The 21742-nt window shown below is 37.2% G+C and overlaps 2 protein-coding genes across 3 annotated transcripts; both read right to left on the reverse strand.

Annotated features, from left to right (window-relative positions):
* On the reverse strand, positions 1-7950 carry LOC128599194 (BOLA class I histocompatibility antigen, alpha chain BL3-6). Its single transcript, XM_053610668.1, has 8 exons — positions 7652-7950; positions 6394-6657; positions 4033-4275; positions 1170-1466; positions 974-1075; positions 788-817; positions 616-685; positions 1-476 (listed from the first exon to the last, which is right to left on the reverse strand). The coding sequence occupies exons 1-7, from the start codon at positions 7701-7703 to the stop codon at positions 669-671; spliced, it is 1005 nt and encodes a 334-aa protein (XP_053466643.1). The 5' UTR covers positions 7704-7950; the 3' UTR covers positions 1-476; positions 616-668.
* Positions 7951-11551: 3601 nt separating this feature from the next.
* LOC128599196 (uncharacterized) lies at positions 11552-17404 on the reverse strand. 2 transcript variants are annotated; one of them, XM_053610674.1, is made up of 6 exons: positions 16954-17404; positions 16173-16541; positions 16043-16087; positions 15807-15920; positions 14558-14580; positions 11552-12675 (listed from the first exon to the last, which is right to left on the reverse strand). In XM_053610674.1, exons 1-6 carry the CDS (start codon positions 16976-16978, stop codon positions 12550-12552), a joined length of 702 nt encoding a protein of 233 aa, XP_053466649.1. In that variant the 5' UTR covers positions 16979-17404; the 3' UTR covers positions 11552-12549. The 2 variants fall into 2 exon arrangements, with proteins under 2 accessions (XP_053466649.1, XP_053466650.1); XM_053610675.1 differs by lacking the exon at positions 14558-14580.
* Between the last annotated feature and the right edge of the window lie 4338 nt (positions 17405-21742).

The following is a 21742-nucleotide window of genomic DNA, read 5'->3' on the forward strand; positions in this document are numbered from 1 at the left end:
AGGTGAATATGTGTGTGTTAAATTTTGAATGCTGGAATTTTGTTTTCAATCAAAATATACAAACCCCATGAATTGCAGAGGAAACTAAATCAAGCACTGATATTGCGGTGGTTTTTTTTTTTTCGATTTGGGTCAAATTGCTGGGCAGAAAAATTCAAGTATTGTTATTGCGGTGTTGTTATTAAGTTTATGTAATTCAACATGCCATTTTGCCTTGAGGACATTCTGCACTATTATACTTCCATACCTATAGAAGTGCTTTGTAGTTTCTATCAAAAAACACACAGGCCAGGGCGTATGAGCAGTCTAAAATCTTTCTTGGGGTAAGTTATAGTAAACTTTATAGTATAGTATAGTCTAACTATACTAAAGTACAGTATAAAAGAAAACAAGACAAGAATTTAGATTTTTTTATTTATTAATATATATTCATAAAGTATACAATATCTGTCTTCATCTCCCTCTCCTCCTCTCTCCTAGAGAAACAGAAAGAAACAGGATCAGCTCTGAGATGAGATTTAATGTTAGCGCAGGCTTTTCTGCTGGATTTTCACTCCACACACAGATCTTTATTCCATATTACACTGTAAACAACATCATACTTATACGTCTTACTCTCTCAGTGCAGCGGGAACACAGTCACACCTCTACACAGAATTGTTAGAGGATCAAGCTCCTTCAGAGGCTGTAAAACATTCAAATTCCAGTTAAAATTTTTGATTAAACATTATAACTAAAGAAATTATGTGGGTTTTAAATATTATTAAAGTATCAAAGTCTCACTTACAGCTAATGTTTTGTGGAACATTTCTGAGGCCTGAAACAGATGGACAGAGTTATTATAAAAACTGTATTTGACCTACATAACTTTACAAGACAATGTGTCAATATCAGATTAGTGTCTAGTCTTAAACCCAAACATCTCGAAATCTGTTCTCCAAAAACTTCACAACTGCCCCCTTCCTCCACTCACCACTGCTGTACCTCTTCCAGACCACAATTCCAGCAACAATGGCAACGAAAACCACGGCTACAGCAGCGATGACAACAATCCGCCCTCTACTTAATCGTCTACCTGATAAATCAGCACAGAGTCTTTATTATCTGCTGCAGAAATAAATCAGCTTTCACTGTAAATCTGTAGTTTTATAGGAAAGTGTTTCTCCGACCTCTCAGAATTGGGCGCTCTCTCACAGGCATAATGATGTTGGTCTCCAAGCTGCTGTGCTGAATCACGCAGGTGTAGGTGTGTTTCTGCAGATCCTCAGCTGAGACTGTCAGAATGCTTCTCTTCTGGAAGCTTCCATCCTGGTTGGGTAACGTCTCTCGGAGATCCACGCCCTCATGCACGTCCTCTCCGTCCTTCTGCCAGGTGATATTCACTGTTTTGGGGAAGAAGCCTGTAGCGTGACACACCACCTCTAGAGAAGACGAGTTTTTCTGGAACACTGATGCCTCGGGACAAACTGCAGAGACACAGAGAGACATTAATATTAAAACACTTAGACTTATTGTTTATTTATTTATAAGTGAAATGGGGGGAAAAAATGCTTTTACAAGAAATTAAAAGCTATTTGTCATGTGACCAACACTTTTTGGCTAGAAGGTTATAAAATGTAGTTATGTTTTGTACTGGAATATATAATTGAACATTTAAAAAAAAAAAAATGCACATGATGTAGAGGAAATAAAGTGCTATAGATGGTTATTAAGATGGAGGTATAAACATTAGAGAGTACAGTATTTATCCTGTACACTTATTAATATTCTGATTATTATGGAAAATGTTGTATTTTATGAATGATGTTATAGTGTTTGTGCAGGTGTGCTGAAGTGAGGTGTGTTATTAGTGTCCACACTATCAGTGTGTGTGTGTGTGTGTGTGTGCGCGTGTGTGTTATTAGTCTGTACACAATCAGTGTGTGCATTGTAGTGAAGGAATGTGTTATTATTGTCTATGTGTGTGTGTGTTTGGTAGTGAAAAAGTGGTTTGTTAGTGTGTACACCTTCAGAGTGTGCACGTGTTGCACTAAAAGTGTGTGAGTGGTCGAGCATTAGCTGCGGATGGAGAGGAGACGAGTTGAACCAGCAAGTAGCGCTTGGGCATGTTCTACAGAAACTACAGTAGGGCTTAATCTTAACAACCGCAAGTGGGTAATTTGCATAAATGCTTCACAAAATGTTAAATATTCAGTACACTGAACAAACAATCGCATCAAATAATGTACAGTGGATATAAAAAGTCTACACACCCCTGTTAAAATGGCAGGTTTTTGTCATATAATCATTAAACCAAGAGAAATCATGTCAGGACTTTTTCCACCCTCGATGTGAAATTATAATGTATAAACATATCAGAAACATTTTGGGGAAAAATAAGAAAATAAAAAAGTTATAACACCCTGGTTGCATAAGTGTGCACAGGCGTTTATAACTGGGGATGTGGCTGTGTTCAGAATGAACCAATCACATTCAATCTCTTTCACATTTCTCTCTCTGTTTAAAAGTAATTATCATACAGCTGTCATCAATAGAATTATTCTGCTTAACCGTAAATAAAGATCAGCTGTTTCTGTAGGATGATTTTGTTTACATCTTCTTGGTTTCATCTGACCGGTGAAGCCCTGTTCTGCAAAGCGCTTATAGGGCATGAATGGTATCTCACTTGTTGAAAGGTATCGATCAGGAAACCATGGAAAACCGTGAAGGCCGTCATCAACAAATAGAGAAAATGGAGCACCAAAATGACATCACCAAGAACAGGACGTCCCTCCAAATTTTATAAAAGAAGACAAAATCTTACCAGGGAGGCTGCCAAGAGACCGATGGAAACGTTAAAGGAGCTACAGGAATATCTGACAAGTACTGATTACCCTCTGCATGTGACAACAATCTCTTGTATTCTTCACATCTGGGGTGTGAGGTAGGATGGCTAGATGGAAGCCCTTTATTGCAAAAAACATTTTGCCCAAACTATGTGCCAAAATGTGTTATGGTCTGATGAGATCAATTCCAAAAGGTATAATAATTTCATAATTCCAAAAGATATATTTGGCTAAAAAAAAGCCAAAATAACCAAAAGAACAGCAAACCCATGGTGAAGCATGGTGGTGGAAGCATCATGGTTTAGGGCTGCTTTTGTTCAGCCAGAACTGGGGCTTTTCTCGAGGTGGAGAGAATCATGAATAGCTACAAATACCAGTCAATTTTAGTGCAAAACATTCAGGTGTCTTCTAGAGGTGAGGATGAAAAGGAATTTCACCATTCAGCACGACAATGACCCAAAGCATATGTCCAAATCAACAAAGGAATAGCTTGTTTTTGAATGGCCTAGCCAGAGCCCAGAACTGAATCCAACTAAATATCTGAAGGGTGACCTGAGGCGGGATGTGCACAGAAAATACCATCACCGTTGGATGGATCTGGAATGTTTTTGCAAGAAAGAGTGAGAAGATACTGCCAAGTCAAGATGTGGTGCTGATAAACTCTTACCCAAAAAAGACTGTGGTGTAATAACATCAAAAGGTGCTTCAACAAAGTATTTTTTTAGGGGTGTGCACACTTATGGAACCAGGATAAAAAACTAGGTTTTTTATTTTTTGTTTTTTCTCTAAAAAAAAATTCTATTTCACTGATTCAATTTTCACTTCATATTTATACATTGTAGTTTCATACTGAGGGAAGAAAAGGCTGCAGGCTGGAGGGTTTCCCACCATGAGTGGGCGGTGGGGGTATGGTAAAGTGTTAGCAGTTGACGATTAGGAGGCGTGTTATACAGGCAGGGAATACGTGATGATTCTCAAGTGTGTTTTGTTACTGCCAGTGGGGGAACCACACCCACCGGGGTTCTACAGTGTGCTATTAGTGCGTACACTATCAGAGTGTGGATTAAAGTGAAGGAGTATATTATTAAACACTATACACGATTAGAGTGTGTTTTAATGAAGGACAGTAACAGATGATGGCTGTCCTCCATATTCTTGTTTGTGTAGCAGCTGCAATTACTGTAAGAAAGCAGGTCATACACTTTACCTTTCCTGTCCTTCGCCAACCACTCAATACACTCGTTCTCCAAGTAGTTCTTCTGGTATTTAGCTTCTTTAGACTTCCACTTGTGTTTAATGTTCACAGCTTTAGCACTGGCTGCAGTCCATGTTCCAGTTTTCAGATCCAGACTGATGAAATCTTCTCCATCATAACCGTACACATCGTATACTCTGATGGTGTTGTCATCATCACGCTCACAGCCGTACATCCGCTGTAGTGTGTGACCTTCTAAAGAGACACATGTGTGCAGACATACACCCAGACACACACACACACACACACACACACACACACACACACACACACACAGATTACACACAGAGCAGGAAATAAATGCACTCATTCAGTGCTGCTGTTGGACCTCCAGTATACTGCTACACTACTGTACAGGGGTGTGGTTCCCCCACTGGCAGTAACAAAACACAGTTGAGAATCATCACGTGTTACCTGTCTGTATAACAGTTTTTCACAGATTGGTGAACCTCTGCTCATCTTTACTTCTGAGGCTCTCTAAGATACTATTTTCATACCCAATCATCTTATTGACCTGTTGCCAATTACCCTCCAGCTGTTTCTTTTTAGTAACACTTACTTTTCCAGCCTTTTGTTGCCCCGTACCAACTTTTTTGAGACGAGTTACGGCCATGAAATTCAAAATTACCTTATTTTTTTCTTAAAATGGTACATTTCCTCAGTTTAAACATTTGATATGTTTTCTATGTTCTATTGTGAATATACATGGATTTATGAGATTTGCAAATCGTTGCATTGTGTTTTTATTTACATTTTACACAGCGTCATAACTTTTTTTGGAATTGGGGTTGTAGAATTTATGTTTGAATGTAATTGGTTGATTCTGAACACTATCACATTCCCAACTCTAAAAGAATGTGCACACTTACAGTGAGGGGAAAAAAGTATTTGATCCCCTGCTGATTTTGTACGTTTGCCCACTGACAAAGAAATGATCAGTCTATAATTTTAATGGTAGATTTATTTGAACAGTGAGAGACAGAATAACAACAAAAAAATCCAGAAAAACGCATGTCAAAAATGTTATAAATTGATTTGCATTTTAATGAGGGAAATATGTATTTAAACATTTTATATGTTTTCTATGTTCTATTGTGAATAAACATGGATTTATGAGATTTGCAAATCGCTGCATTGTGTTTTTATTTACATTGGGGTTGTAGAATTTATGTTTGAATGTAATTGGTTGATTCTGAACACTGCCACATTCCCAACTATAAAAGGATGTGCACACTTATGCAACCAGGTTATTGAACATTTTTTTATCCCCCCCCCCCTGAAAAAATATTCTTATTGTTTTTCCCTTTAATTTATAGGTTTCAATTTCACAATAATCATATAAAAGGTTCTGACATGATTTATCTTGGTTTAATTTTTTTACATCACAGAAACATGCTAATTTAACAGGGGTGTGTAGACTTTTTAGAGCCAATGTATAATATTTTCTTTATTTATAATAACTGCAACCAAATCTCAGAAATCCCCCACACAGCCCAAACACTAACTTTTTTGTCATTTGTCAAATGAGTTTGGATTAGGTTTGCCACCCGTCCCTTATAATACGGGGTTGTCCTGTATTGAAAAATATAAATGTGTGTTCCTTGCTAAGCCAATAAGGGACATGATTTGTTCCAAATTCTTAGAAATACATTCACCAAGTCTTCATAGAAGAAAGAAAACATAATTATTAATAAAATAAAATCAGGTTCACGTCATCATGATCATGGTTATGCAAAGACTCGGTTGCACTCTTAAAATATCCATCACCTAGTGGCAAATAATTTTTTGTTGGGTGGTGGGTTGTCCTATATTTTTCCTCATTGAAGGGTGTAACCCTAGTCTGAATGCTTTCTGAACAAATTGATATTGGAAAAATAAAGTAACAGCCTATTTAAACGCAATCCCAAAAGACAACTCTAGGAATCAAACTCTAGCATCTTTACAACTTTAAAGGCACCTCTACAATACCTAAATGACAATACACTACAGAAAATGCAAATGACAAATGCATAACAATATGAAACCATGTGCTGTGGGCTACACAAATGCCATTTGTGTTTGTTCATTTTCAGGCTGCTTAGCAAGAAACTGGTAGTCATATTGTATTCCTGGCACTGATCAGACTTGAAATACAAGCCCTCTGGTCACAAGCACATTAACAACCAATGCTATGCATCCAACCATCCATTTTCTGTACCGCTTATCCTTACTGGGTTGCAGGGAACCTGGAGCCTATCCCAGGAAGCATGGGGTACAAGGCGGGGACAACCAATGCCATTTAACAATAAAACATAGAAATGTATTTATCCTTACCATTACTGTGATTAAAAGATTCCATTACTGTTGTGAATTTGCTGGTAAAGGTTTCCTGATTGCCCTGCATGTCCTGTGTCTTACTCTTCCAATAAGTTTCTTCTGTAATATTCTTTATCCAATCCTTCGGGATCAGTGTCTGGTTGTTGCCGTTGTAGGACGTAATCTGCTCTCCATTCAGCAGGTCGACAGCAGTAAACTCTACAGAAGTGAAATGTATTTTTGATGTGACTGCAGTGTAGAGGTGCTGCAGAGAGTGTGTGTCTGCAAAAACAAGAAACAGCATTTAAAATAGCTTTAATGAAATACTAATTACAGTGTCACAGTGTTTCAGTTCCAAATACTAATCATCTGAATGTCATGAATGCACATGAAAATAAACTGTTTGTTATTTTATTTTACTTTTTAACCAATATCTCTTCACAGTGCGTTGAGACGATATAGACACACGTCCAATTCCAGGTCGATTCATAGCATTTCCAGTTGACTGGAACTTCTTAATTATTGCCCTGATGGTGGAAATGGGCGTTTTCAATGCTTGTGCTATTTTCTTATAGACACTTCCCATTGTGTGAAGCTCAACAACCTTTTGCTACACATCACAGCTATATTCCTCGCTCTTACCCATTGTTATGAACGACTAAGGGAATTTGGCCTGTGTGTTACCTCATATTTATACCCCTGTGAAACAGGAAGTCATAGTTGAACAATTTCCTGTTCCTAGTCACCCAGGTGTATTTAAAAAAATGATGGTCCTGGTGTCCACTTTAATTGACATTCATTAAAAGGCTAATATTTTTAAACACAAACAATTTAACTGCTTCAGAAATAAATGTATTATTCTTAACACTTTAATAAACAAGAATATATGTGATAATCATAGTAAAAAAAACAACAACAATATTTTAGTTATTTCTCTTCTTTAGATAAAATATGCTTGTTCCTATGCCGGTCTTTTTGGATTGAGTGGAAGAAGTAGTTCCTAGCGTCTCAGCTTATCACGTGACACACAGGACGCGCTAGAGTAGCTCAAAAAAGTCAAATAAAACGTATTACATGAAACTACAGGTCGTAACACATATCCCGATTCCCGACTTCCGGCCAGAAAACCAAAACAAAACTCTGGAGCTCGACTCCAGTTCAACATGTGGTGTTCCATGTTCAGTGCATGTAGCGCTTTAAAACATGAACCTGAGCTGCTGTATTGTGTGAAGCAACGCTACTACATATAACGAAATAAATAAAGAATCGACCTTACCTGCAGATACATGAAGAAAACAAGCTGTAAACAAAAATAAGATCTCCATCATCAGGTCGGTCCAGTTGCACACGATAAAAAAAACCGCTGATTCCCAACATTCCGTTAGCACCGACTTCAGTCTTGTTCCAGGTAGTCAAAAAATTATACGAGATCTTAGTTTAGTAAACATAAACCCTACAGTGTGGGGGACAAACATGATTTATAGTTATCGACGATGTTTCGGTTACATAGACTAACTAATTCGGAAAGTTCCTGTCTGAACCGGTTTGTTTTCCAGTCAAGACCATGAGTGAATGAATGAATGAACTGCGGAAGAGAAACAGACCAATTAGAATTCTGTTTCACGTCACCAGTTCATAAGCAGATTTAGTAAACACAGGTTTGAAGTGATTTTTTTTAAACCCTTCTGTGTCAATTTTTTTTTAAAAAAAGAAAGAGTCACACATAGGTACATAGAGGACAAAAATGTCCTTATCCAAAAACTGTCAAAAAATAATATGTATATTTTTCCACTTTCACTAACGTCGATTATTATAATTTAAAAATAATAATAATAATAATTATATATATATATATATATATATATATATATATATATATATATATATATATATATATATATATTACCAGCATCATAATTACCAAACATTCATTCATTTTCAGAATTGTAACTCTTTAAATGCTGGTTTGTTTATATAATGCCACATATGTTTTTTTTATTATTATTTAAAAAAAAAAAGAAAAATAGTAATTATTTTCCATATACTAAATGCTAAGCAGAATATTTTTCTTTGATTATTACAGTCTTTGATATTTCAGTGATTAACAACAACATTCTTTTTGATGAATTAATTTTTTTGTGCAGTGTCACATAAAACAACAACAACAACAAAAAACCTACCACTCAGGTCCATAAAGGACAAAAATATCCATGTTAAAAAAAAACTGTCATAGAAGTATTATATATCCCCACCCCCCTCATAAATTCATTTTCAGAATTTTAAGCCCTTAAACACCTGTTTCTTTACATAATGCAAAAATCTTCAAAGCTCAGTAACCTTCTGTAACTCTGGTGCGATTTGTGATGTCCAGTACAATATTTATTCATTTATTTTTAAATAATGGCCAGGAGTAAGTTTGAATGTCATTAAAGAAAGTTGTAAGCTCAATTTCCATCTCAGGACATTTGATGCCTCACAAAACGCTACAAAACGCTTTAAGCACACCTTTACAGTCACACGCCTGAGTGGCTATTGGTTCTGTTCTACTATAGTTACCTTCAAACATTCATGCAACATTTTGGACTGAAATATCATCGCAGCAACAACAGTGGAAAATAACGAGTAGAGTTAGCAACATACTTGCTGGCTAACATTAGTGATAACTCTAATGTTGATGATTACCTTGTCAAAACAGTGATGAGTATGGTCAGTGTTATAGATTTAACCATGTACTGTGTCTGTATATGAACTGATCTAAAGCCAAGTCAAGTCCAGTTCCTGTCTGAGGCAGGGTGACCTCCCACGCCAAGTTTCAGCTAAAGGTCAAGGAGGTTAAATTTGGTGTTCCACAAGGTTCTGTTTTAGGCCCAGTGCTTTTTACTTTATATATACTACCTCTAGGTCAAATTATTCGTAAACATTATCTTCCACTGTTATGCTGATGATACACAGCTGTATGTTTCAGTGAAGCCAGAGGACAGACAGCAGCTTAATAAAGTTGAGGAATGTATAAAGGACATTAGACGTTGGATGCTAACTAACTTCCTGAACAACTTCAAGATTACTAGAAAATTACAGGCTGGTGAGTTTGGAGGTTGGAACTGATCTCCAATAAAATGTTATTATCAAATATAGTAACATTTTAGACCACAGTGACAAGCATAAGCTATTGTATGTCAGTCATAAACATAATTATTGTAAAATACTGTTCATATTTATTATTTGTTATGCCTGAATTACATCTGTTCATAGTTCAAAATGCATGAGTAAAGTAGGCTTTTCCTCAGATTTCTACTAGCCCTAACTCTGTAACACAGTGGGATCTCAAACTCAACATTTTTTATGACTTATTTCTGTGAAAATTTCAGGTTTGTATCTGGTCCCCCACCAGAGATATTCAACACAAAATTGAGGGGAATATTTTAAAAAGTACACTTTCTCAGCCCCATAAAAATAATAATAAGAGAAGCCTTAAACCTGAAAAGTTCTGTATGCACACTATACTTAAAAAAAGACAGATGCTTGCCATCATAAATTGACCCTAAAAGTGGAACTGAGAGCAATCTTGAGTATTGGACTTAAGTTATAAGTTTAAGGATGAAGTGTACATGTATATGTACCTTGTAATGTGCTCTAGAGATCAGTTTTTGTTTCGAGGAGCTAGGACCATCCTGAGCCAATTAAGGTTTAACCTAAATTTGTTGTGTGCCATAAAAAAAGATGGTCAACAACAACAACAACAACCTCATGGTCTTCCAATGACAATGCATTTAGGTAATCACTCAAAAAAAAAGGACAGTTAAAAAGGGTTATGCAACCTGTGTTGGACCAGAACCATATCAACCTGCAGTACTCGCCTGGTACTGGTCAGTACCTGGATGTGAGACCTCCTGGGGAACACTAAGGCTGCCGCTGGAAATGGTATTAGTGAGGCCAGCAGGGGGTGCTCACCCTGTGGTCAGTGTGGGGTCTAATGCCTGAGTATAGTGACTGGGACACTATACTGTAAAAACAGCACCGTCTTCTGGATGAGACGTTAAATCAAGGTCCTGACTCTCTGTGGTCATTAAAAATAAAGAGTAAAGAGTAGGGTAGAACCCCTACTAAAGTCCTGTTGAAATTCCCCCATTGGCTCTTCTCTATCATGGCCCCCTAATAATCTCCATCTCTGAATTGGCTACATCACTCTCTCTTCTCCACTAATAGCTGGTGTTTGGTGAGCATTCTGGCACAATATGGCTGCCGTCACACCATCCAGGAATCTCAAACTGGATGCTACACACTGCTGGTGGTTCATGAGATCCCCCCCTACAATGTAAAGCACTTTGAGTGTATAGAAAAGCGCTATATAAATGTAACTGTAACACTTGATCTGGAATGACCCAATGCAAAACTGTGACGATGTGCATCATACAAATGTATGATTCACATCCTGTACGAGTGTATTGATTATTCAACTAATGTAGTTGAACTGTTGAACACTAGAGGTCTCAATCTGCACAAACCATAACGTTTATTAGGAAGACTTTACTAGGAACACCTGTACACCAGCTCATTTATGTAGTTATTTAGATATGGAAATTTGAGTATGCGACTTGAGTCACACTTAAGTCGCAAAAAAGAGAGACTTGACTTGGACTTGAAGACAGATTCATGAAAAACACAAGTCATTTTGGTTTGGCATTCCCGATTATGTTCTCTCTTTACTACCCCACATGACACCATCAAACACCACATTTGTTCCTCCTTCAATCTTCCCCATCAGTAAATATCAAAACAATTCAGCTCTAAACACACCAAGCCTGCATTATTATATAGACGTGTGACACATCTGAAGGTGTGTGTTCATCACCCATTGGAAAAGTGCTGTTATATAAATGAACAACAAACAATAACAATATATCCAAGTCTTACAGTGTGATCATCTTCGTGTCATTTCATTTGATAAGCAATAAATTAATCCAAAGGGACACTGCGGTGTTACACAGTTGTCAGGGGCTTGCTTGCTGTCCATTTTCAACAAGTACAAATGTTTCCATGTCCTTTTCCTGTCGTCCCCAGCAAACTACAGTAACTCAAATAGCTCAAAATACACAGCACGGTTCTTTCACGTGGTGACGGTCTCTGTGTTCCAAACGGTATGAATCACCAACCCGAAGGGCACTTTGAAGGGAGAGTAATCAAGCTATCAAGTCTATGCACTGACGATGGCATTTTGCACTAAATGACAAAAAAAGTAATATATTTCCTGAATTTTCTATGAATGTTCAGTTTTCTTGTCATTATACAGAGAATTTTAGATCAAATGTAATAGGTTGAAAGTAATCGTTTTTTTTTTATTGTGTATAAAAATTAAATTAATGATTTAAGTAAAAGCTTGTGTGCTTTATTAGACAATTTTGAATAAATGAACAAGACATAGTCTAGAAGTAATCGGTTTTAATATTTCAGAATTGTTTTAGCCTCATACACTGTTAATTACAATAAAGAACTAGAGACTTGACGTGGACTTCAGGGACTTGTGAACATGTCTGCAGTTATCCAATCAGCCAATCATGTGGCAGGGGCACAAAGCATTATAATCATGCAGATACAAGTCAAGAGCTTCAGTTGATGTTCCGATCAAACATCAGAATGGGGAAAAACTGTGACTGCAGTCTCTAGAGTTTACACAGAATGGGACAAAAATGCTGAGTGTGCAGATAGCTCTGGAACATAAAGACTGACACACATTATAGATTATACGGTGACACAACCATGTTATAACAGTTAAAATGAGCTCTTCAGTAGCTTTCAAACGACACCAGTCCCACGCTGCTGCAATTTATGGAGCCAAAATGAGAGACTGCATGAGTCCTACAGGGCATTTTAGCCGACTTTGGAGCTCTAATTCCTCTGATCATAGTCATTTTTGATTTATTTACTTTAATAGACAATAAAATGTACATAGTTTTGCATTGTTTATGGTTTAGAAATAGGAGTCTATATAATTTACTGTTTACAGCTAACTTATCAATATTTATTAATTATTTTCAGTCATAAATTTTCTTCATTCAATTTTTGTTCAAAACATTCAGAGAATCGAATCGTAAATCATGAATATCGTGACTCAAACTGTGACCAGAGTGTATAGTTACCCCTCTGATGCTACATGAGCATGCTATCCCGAGATTGCTATGCCAATTGCTGATATACAACATATGAATAAACATCACACAGTTCCTTTATTTCACCACGCCCCCTTGTCCTCTTAGTTTTCTTACAGAGCTGTACAGGTCCGTAATTCACAGAGTCATGCTCCTGTAATGAGACAGAGGATATCTCAGACATGATTAAAAAAAATACATTACTTAAACTTCTGTATTTTCTTTCTTTGTATTTTCTTTCTTTGTATTATTATTATTCTGATGAAAGTGAATTCAGGTGTAATTTACTGAGATAGCAGTTAAACCCCATTGTGATAAAAGAGCTCATTAATTATGACCTACAATACAATGCTGTAATGATGCTACAACCCCTGGCAAAAATTATGGAATCACCACACTTAGAGGATGTTCACCCAGCTCATGAAACATACCTCAACAAATAATATTTTATTATTTAAGTGAGACCTCAACAGTCAATGCACAGGTGTACACTGAAATTTTGGACACTTTTCTCATTCCATCGATAGAAAAAAGGTTTGGTGATGAAGTCATTGTTCAGGATGATGATGCATCTCACCACAGAGCGAAGAGCGTTAAAGCTTTTTTTCAGGAAAGGCAGATCAACTCAATGACATGGCCAGCAAACAGTCCGGATCTCAGTCCGATTGAAAATTTATGGTGGAAATTTAAAAAATTGCTCCATGACAAGGCTCCATCCTGCAAAGCTGTTCGAGAAAGATGGAACCAGCTTGTTGGAGAATATTGTTTTTCATTAGTGAAGTCCATACCTCAGAATTCAGACCGTCATAAAAGCCAGAGGAGGAGCAACAAAGTACTAATTGTGATTTTATTTGTTGATGATTCCATAATTTTTTCCTCTACTTGAATTGGTAAAAATGTCATATTTAATTAGTTTAAGGTATGTTTCATGAAGCCAGAATGTTCAGCTGTTAAACAAAAATTGTTTTGTGTCATATCTGTGATTCGTTTATTTGCTACAAAGTAAAAAAATCTCGGTGAACATCCTCGAAGTGTGGTGATTCCATCATTTTTGCCAGGGGTTGTACTAGAACTATAAATATTATGCAAATGTGCCTTTACTGTATAGAAAAATGTTGTTATTGAATTCCATTTGTTATAGGCCTAATTATACTGTAACCTTAACTAATATTTAACACCAGCACTTGAAATGGAAAACTAAACTGTCATGTTAGTGTGTTACCACTTTTATTACTGTACATTGTTTTTTGGTGCTGTAAATAAGACACTAATGTGACACTGACCCAAACTATTCATTAAATCATTGTTAACAACCAAACTTAGGTTGGAACTAGGAACCCGGCAGCTGTGAGGAGCTAACACTACCCACTGTTGGTAACACCATACCTTCCCATAAACTTGTCAATTATTTAAACAAATGTAAACTTTCAAAATTCAAAAAACAAGTGAAACACACAAGTGAAATAAGCATAAACTCCAGAGAAATTTATTGAAGTAACACACGCTGTACACTGAGAACTTGCAGTAAGTTTGAATTTGTAGCCAAAAAATAGATCGTAGTCTATTTAATTATGTGAATATAGGCATGAGTAAGGAGAACTTAAAGAATGAGATTAACGAAAGTGCTGGTAGTGTGTACTAATGAGTACTAACCCACTTCAACACTTTATTAAATGCAATTAACCAAAGAGTCAACATAGAGATCCTACAATAATTATTTCTAGAGCTCCATTGTTACAGTGAAGAAGAAATACACTGCTAAAATTTCAGGAAAATTGTGAACTGCCAGAAAAAGAAACTGATTAGAGTTAAACTGTGTACATTCAAAGCTTTCTTGTATATACAGTGATGCCCAAAATTAGCAGCACACATATTTAATATGAAATTAAGCCATAGTTTTAGTGCAGAAAAAAATCTGATTAATTCTGTATTAGCTCATAACAAATGAGCATCTTATTTTTACTCAAATGAAATCAGGCTGCCAATAATTCTGTAAACCACTGTATCTATTTATTTTGATTTATTTGTAGATTTACCTGATGTGCCTCAGCATTATCAACTGAAACAAAACAAAACAAAAAAGTTTTAGATTAACTTTTATTTGTTCATATATTCATGCTTTAATTTGTGCATTGTTGTAAACATGAACAGAATTATTATTGTTGTTATTATTATCATCATCATCATCATCAACAACAACAACAACAACAATTATAACTAGATTTGACATTTTCGGAAGAAAATGTGAGAGGTGCTTGCCCATGCAAAATTCGACACTGACATGCAGCTGCGCACGCCGGTCAGTAGAGGGAGCTTCATGTGTATACGATTTTCTGATTCTCTGGACATGTCATTCATGTATCTGTCACTGACAGTGTGGGACTTAAAGGGGACACCATTTCCCATTAATGTCTATGGGGCCAATCAATAATGCTATTCTCCTCACAGAGCCGGACGTTTTGATGTATGACATGGCTGCAGTAGTTTGGTGATCAGTTTATGCCTCTTTTGGTCCACTAGATTAATTTTACATTAGTGTGTATTGGGAATTCTGACAGGAAATTCCACGAGGAGTGCATGTGGGATCAATTCCCAAATGGGATTTCCTGATTCTCTGGATCTGTCATTTGGACACGTCGTTCAAACCCTTGTCATACGCAACGTGTACATGCCGGGTCCACTCCCTAAGACGTACGAGAGGATATGTGATACTAGTGTCATATCAGCCGAACGATGTCCGAGCTGTGACACCCATGTTTTATTCCCCATTCATTCTACATGGGCCAAAAACGTGCAATTTTTTTTTTGTCCTTGGTTTGAACATCGTAAGTCGTATCGCTTATAAAAGTCATAGCACACCTTTCAAATCTTCTCTAATCTGTTTTCCTGATTGTTTGACCTCTGTCTGTCCTCGTTGTGGATTTTGCCTTGCCCTTATATTATCTTCAATAAACGTCTCTAAAACATCATTACATGGCAGCCCTCATTCATGTCCGTAACACAAACTGTGCAGGATGAGTTTTGTGCAGAATAATAATAATAATAATAATAATAATAATAATAATAATAATAACAACAACAACAACAACAATAAGAAGAAGAAGTAACAACAACAGTGATGCTTTGCTTCGCAGGCATCACTAATAATAATAAGTATGTGAGGTAACAATATTGATAGCACTACTAATAATTATTATTATTAGTAAAATGTATTACAATTTATAGCAATTAATTAGAATACTTAATTAATTAATTACCTTTTTTTAAATAAGAGTAATAATTTACCTCTATGTGTTTTTCTGTTCGTCAGTATGATGAAGATCAGGACACCGAGAAGAATCACGATCACGGCACCAAACACCACATTCAGCATGAAGAACACAGCAGAAGAGTCTGGATCTTAAACAGTAGAAGAACACATTTCTACAGTTAAAGACCACACTGAAGTTTGATTTAAATTTGAGCTACACATATATATAAAAGCTGATGTGGCTGCACAAAATAATGGATACATGACAAACCTTGTGCTTTGTCCTGCGAGTTCTTGGGAAGTGTTTCATTTCCACCTTAAATATGGAGTTATTTATTTTAAAAAAAATATTCAACAAAACTTATAATGCAAGTAATTTGTATTATATAGGCTACATTTACCTTTGACCTTCAAGTAGCTTGAGTTGCTAAATGAAATTTGGTTCAGTTGCATGGAGCTGCAGTAATACAGTCCTGTATCAGAGACGTTTACTGCAGTGATGGTGAGAGACGTGTTCTTGCCATGAACAGAAATCACCATGCGCTCAGGGTCATCATAGAAATAACAGTTTTGTGGCGAGCCTGAGGTTTTAAAATGCTTGCACCCAACAAGACGTGGTACTGAAGTGGTACTTAATGAAGCAGTATTGAGGTATTGGTAGAACCAGAAGATGTAACCTGCATAAACCATCTCATGCTCGCACCAAATAGTGACATTATCTCCAGGTTCTGCTTCTAAAGCTGAAGAGCACAGAGTCTCAGACAGCAAACCTGCAACCCATAAAACACACACTTCATCTGCTTCATCTGTATTAAACATATCCTGTTTCGCCAGTTAAAAACAACAACAACAAAAAAAACAACTTAGCTATAAAATTAGATTTTAAACATACAGTGTGAAATGAAAGTTTGAACTTGAACCATGTTCACACTCACACTAACAATATCTCATAGCAGAACGTAAACAAAAACGAGGGGAAATCTGTTCCATATTGAACTTTTTTCTAAATCATTTCACAACTTTGTAGTGTTCAGAGATCAACACTCAGTACTTAGTAATTTAGTATGACGTTTAATTGTGACCTCGGCCATGTAGTGTGTATTCAGATTAAAAAATGTCTTACAATTCTATATAATTGTTCCTATGTTTAGTGAAACAACAAATAAGATGATTTACACTTACCCATCACACAGAGAAAGAAAAGCATGCTCGCGGACCAGGCCTTTGATGTTCTGTGTCAGGCGAGAGACAAAGAGGAAATGGCTATCTGGAGAATTAAATGATGGTTTTTCTGTGTGCAGGAGGTGTGAGAGGTGTACAGGCTACAGCAGTTTATTACGTTGGCTTGACAAAGCCAGCATACTGTTCTGCTTCATAACCTTCTTCTTCTTCTTCTTCTTCTTCTTCTTATTATTCTGAAACCAAAATATCTGAACACTACTCCTCACAGAGCTTTCAAGCGATATACACCAAACTCGGCACAGACTTTCAGCCAGTTCTGACTTGAGTTGCTATGACTTTATAAGTGATCGGAATGACAGAATTCCCATTATGGAATTTCAAAGTAGCCAAAATTCCCACTAACTTGCATTAAAAGATTCTGACTGTTATAACTCCTTGAGCTTTCAAGCTACTTTCACCAAACTCATCCCAGTCCTTCAGACTGATCAGGCAGTCATGACCAGATGATCCCAAAAACTCCCATTCACTTAAATTGATGGAATATTCAGAGCCTGGCTCGGAATGTTCAAGATTTCAAACTTCAACTGTCAAAACCCACACATAGCTGGATGCACACGGTCTGAAGCCCCTCTTCTCTCCCTCTCACTGTGTCAATGTACCTGTAACAGAGACTCTCACTTAATCAATCAATCAATCAATCGATCTATCTATCTATCTCTACAAGTATTTACACCCTAGCTATCTATATCTAACACTACAAGTATTGGCACCGTAGCTATCTGTTTCTCTTTCTTTCTTAAAATTGCACATTACCTTCAGATTTCAAACTGATACTTAAACTTTCAATCTGGCTTTGTCAAGCCAACATCAAAGTTTGTTGTGACGAACTTCACCTATCTACTGTAGTTAGTAACTAAAAGCCTTCCTGGTAATATTTTATTTCCTGCAACATCAGGACTTGAGTAACTTCAGTGAGCATCTAATTAATTTACCTAACCTATAATAAAGGCTGAATTCATCTGCCAAATTACAAAACTGCAGAATTTGATATACAGAGAACTCAGGTCCTACTCCAGTCTGAACATAGTTCACATGGAGTTTATGAACTGGACTGTAAGAAAAAAGTTTTTTGACATTCGTTTTCAAGGTGATTGATGTGAATTCTCCTTGTTTAAGTGTTTAAATAAACAGACTTTTCTGTTTGGGTTAAATTATGCTTTATTTCTAAAGTGCTTGTAATTCAAGTATTCTGCTGTCTTTCTCCAGTTAAACACCTACTCTATAACAACCAAGCCTTCATTAAATTGGTTGCAAAATGGTGTAAGGTTTGCACTGCATGTGTTAACAGTTTTTAACTAATGAAACAATGGATGCTGCTGTTCAGTTTTGTGTGTTTATTGCATGAACAAGAATGTGCATTACTCTATGGATGAAGCACAGAGAAGTCAACAGTTAGGAATAATTTAATTACTGTGATCATTCAGTGCTTAATGATGACTTGTTTATGTGAAAAGTAAAATAAAGAGTAAAAACAGGGTTTGTGGTTTTAGTGCATTGACGTTGCAAAAAGAAAATGAAATGTCACTGGTGGCCAGGTGGTAACGACTGTTGAAGTATTATGTAGAGTCTTTACAAACAGACCCACAATTGCAAAAACACTTTTCAGATTCAGTTTTGTGGTATAAAAAATTTTCCAGGCCAAAACTATATTTTTGGCTATGGGTAATAAAAGGGTGTCTGTCATTCTGATCCAGCACAAGAGTTGCAATACAATGAATTTAGATAAGCGTGCATTTTTGTGGTTGGAAAACATGCTATGCACAGTTTCTCAGAAAAACACAGGTGCTGTGTATGCCATAACCAGTGGCTTGTGGTTTCTGCCCTGGCTGATTTTCAAATGCTTAAGAGAAAAAAGCTCCAAGCCTGCCCAAAAAAAGTTCAAAAGCCAATCACTGAGAAACTCAACTAACTGTATTTGGTGCAGTTTAATTTTATTTGGATCCTCCATTTCTTGGTTTATTGTCCAAAAGCAGACTGTAAAGACAAAGTATCAGCATCCTGCCCTCTTCTTTGTAAAATGAAGTGAAACTGACTGCCTGGATTCAATAGCACTTTTATGTGGCTCCATATCGCTCACACCATCAGTTACATGGAAAACAATCTTCTTCAGACCCATACACTTCTGCTAGAGTGAATTACAGCTAATTTGCAAACTAGTCCTAAGTCTTGTATATGGTCCTCACAAGATTGTTCTCAAACTGTTCACTATAGTCTGAAACTAAACTCAGCAAAAATAATAAAGAAAGCTTTTTCAGAAAACTGTATTTTAAAGATCATTTTGTAAAAATCTAAATAAGCTTTACAGATCTTTATTGGGAAGGGTTTAAACAATGTTTTTCACACTTATTCAATGAACCATAAACAATTATTGCACATGCACCTGTGGAACAGTCCTTAAGACACTAACAGTTTACAGGTGGAAGGCGATTAACGTCAAAGTCACACTAAGTTAGGACACTAAAGAGACTTTTCTACTGACTCTGAAAAACACCAGAATAAAGATGCTTAGGGTTCCTGCTCACCTGCATGAACATGCTATAGACCTGCTGCAGGGACGCATGAGGACTGCAGATGTGTTCAGAGAAATAAACAGCAATGTCTGTAATGAAAGATGCCTAAAACAGTGCTACAAGGAGATTGGAAGGACAGCTGATCGTCCTTGCAGTGGAAAGTTACATGTAACCATGTGTGTGCCCCCCCCTTAGGGAGAAAGAGTCCATCTATAATTTGGAAACTTTCAAGCCCAATGACCACAGCTTTTACATTCCCAACACTTTCACAGATGAGGAAGCACTTTCTCTGGTAACTATTGCACTACACTTAATTTTTAGGACATATAACATCATATAAAGTTCATTGTACACACAAGTGCAGGTACAGACTGATTTATGAAAGACGTGATCTAAAATCGTGGTCAGTAAACAGGAAAGGGTCAGGTGATGAGCAAACAACATAAACTAGGGCAAGCAATATCAAAAACATGTAAGTGTCAGCAAAGGTCAAATCCTCTCCTTTACCTCTTTGAATCCTTGAGGAACCCCATGAGAGAGGTCTGTTTTATCTTACTGGTACTCATACTTCTCACTGGTCTGGTCATTCCCTGGTCACACTGTCTTTCGGATGCCTGTGTTAGTCAAATCATTAAAATGAGCTAGTTACAGAAACTAACTATTACACAACCATTGGAGACAGATGTGTGTGTGTGTGTGTGTGTCTGGATTCCTTGCATGTTCTCCCCGTGCTGCGGGGGTTTCCTCCCCCAGTCCAAAGACATGCATGGTAGGCGGATTGGTGTTTCTAAAGTGTCCGTAGTGTATGAATCACTTCGCCCGGGGGCCATCGTCAGTCGTCTTAACTCAGTCTTGCCACTGGATCATGGCGGTCACCGGGATGTGAGAGTGAGGCCGATGCTGCGCAAGTCTTCCTCCCTTTAATCCAATTCACGCACAAATTGAGTCCCAGTTTGTGTTCTCCATAATGGAGGCGGAAATGGAAACCTCAGTCTTCGTCGAAATCGACGGATGAACTCCTGTGTGTCTGGATTCCTATCTGGCTGATAGTTGGCTTGGTAGGTAGCTACTAGCTAGCTAGCTGCACATCACCTTCAACCATCATAACTCTTCGTTCTCTCTCTGCTAGCTAGCTTGTTAGACCAGCTAGCTAGCTGATAACAACACAGCTGGCTAGCAAACAGTTTAATAGATAACGTTCCATTCCATTCGAGAAAACTGGAATTATCGAAATCTTTTTCAAGTAAATTAAATAACGCTAGTTTGTTCCAACACTAGTTACATCTTTAGGTCTCTGTTCTCAACAATGCACACTTGCGTTCGGTTGTCGGCTAGTCGTCGCCACAAACACGTTCGTTCTGAGCAAGCTAGCTAGTGAGGGTCATGCCAACTGACGTGAGTCCAACTGACGTGCATGCGTGCGTCGTGCAGATCAATGCAGGAAGAGGAGACTCCAATCGGGGCCTAATTCAATTTTGATTAAATGTTATAAGTTAGCTGTATTCTAAGGAGCATTGTTAGAAAATAAGATACAATACACAAAAAAAATCTATCAAAAAAAAAGAGGAAAAACATATGTGGCATTAATTAATTCTCTCTCACCTACGTAATAACCCATAACATCTGGCCATGTCTTCTTTATTTTTATCTGGAAACTTGGTGGTGTTTCATGTCAGATGATTAACAAGGCATCCTGAGGCGAGCACTGCCCATGGATCAGTACAAACACTACTGAATCATTTCAGTTTTATAAACCTACATAAAAAACTGACCGGAGAACAGTTAAAACTAGACCGGTACATTTCCTGAAGAAAACGTGAGTGGTGCTTGCCGCTGTGAAACCGGGACGGGGCGCCAATACTTTCGAGAGCCGGTCAGACAGGCTGCCTATACTGTTTACAGCCGGCAGTGTAGGGGGGATAATGCTTTTTAGAGCCGACTGCAGGAGAACAATAGTGCTATTCAAGCACCATTAATTATATATTAAACACTGGTTCACCTGGAGATTAGCACCCCCTAGCGGCGAACCGTCAACATTTCAAAACAGTAATGACGTAACGAAGCCCCGTTTGCTGAAATCACGTGACTTGCCCAATGTGATACACTAGCCGAACCACTGTTTCGAAGCAGAAGATTCGTAAAAGCTTCATGAAGCAGTGTTTTGAAATCATCCATTACTAGTACACACCATCGCACAGTCGAAACTAGATCTCGGGGAA

The sequence above is a fragment of the Ictalurus furcatus genome, chromosome 22 (genome assembly GCF_023375685.1).
Source record: "Ictalurus furcatus strain D&B chromosome 22, Billie_1.0, whole genome shotgun sequence".
NCBI lineage: Eukaryota > Metazoa > Chordata > Actinopteri > Siluriformes > Ictaluridae > Ictalurus > Ictalurus furcatus.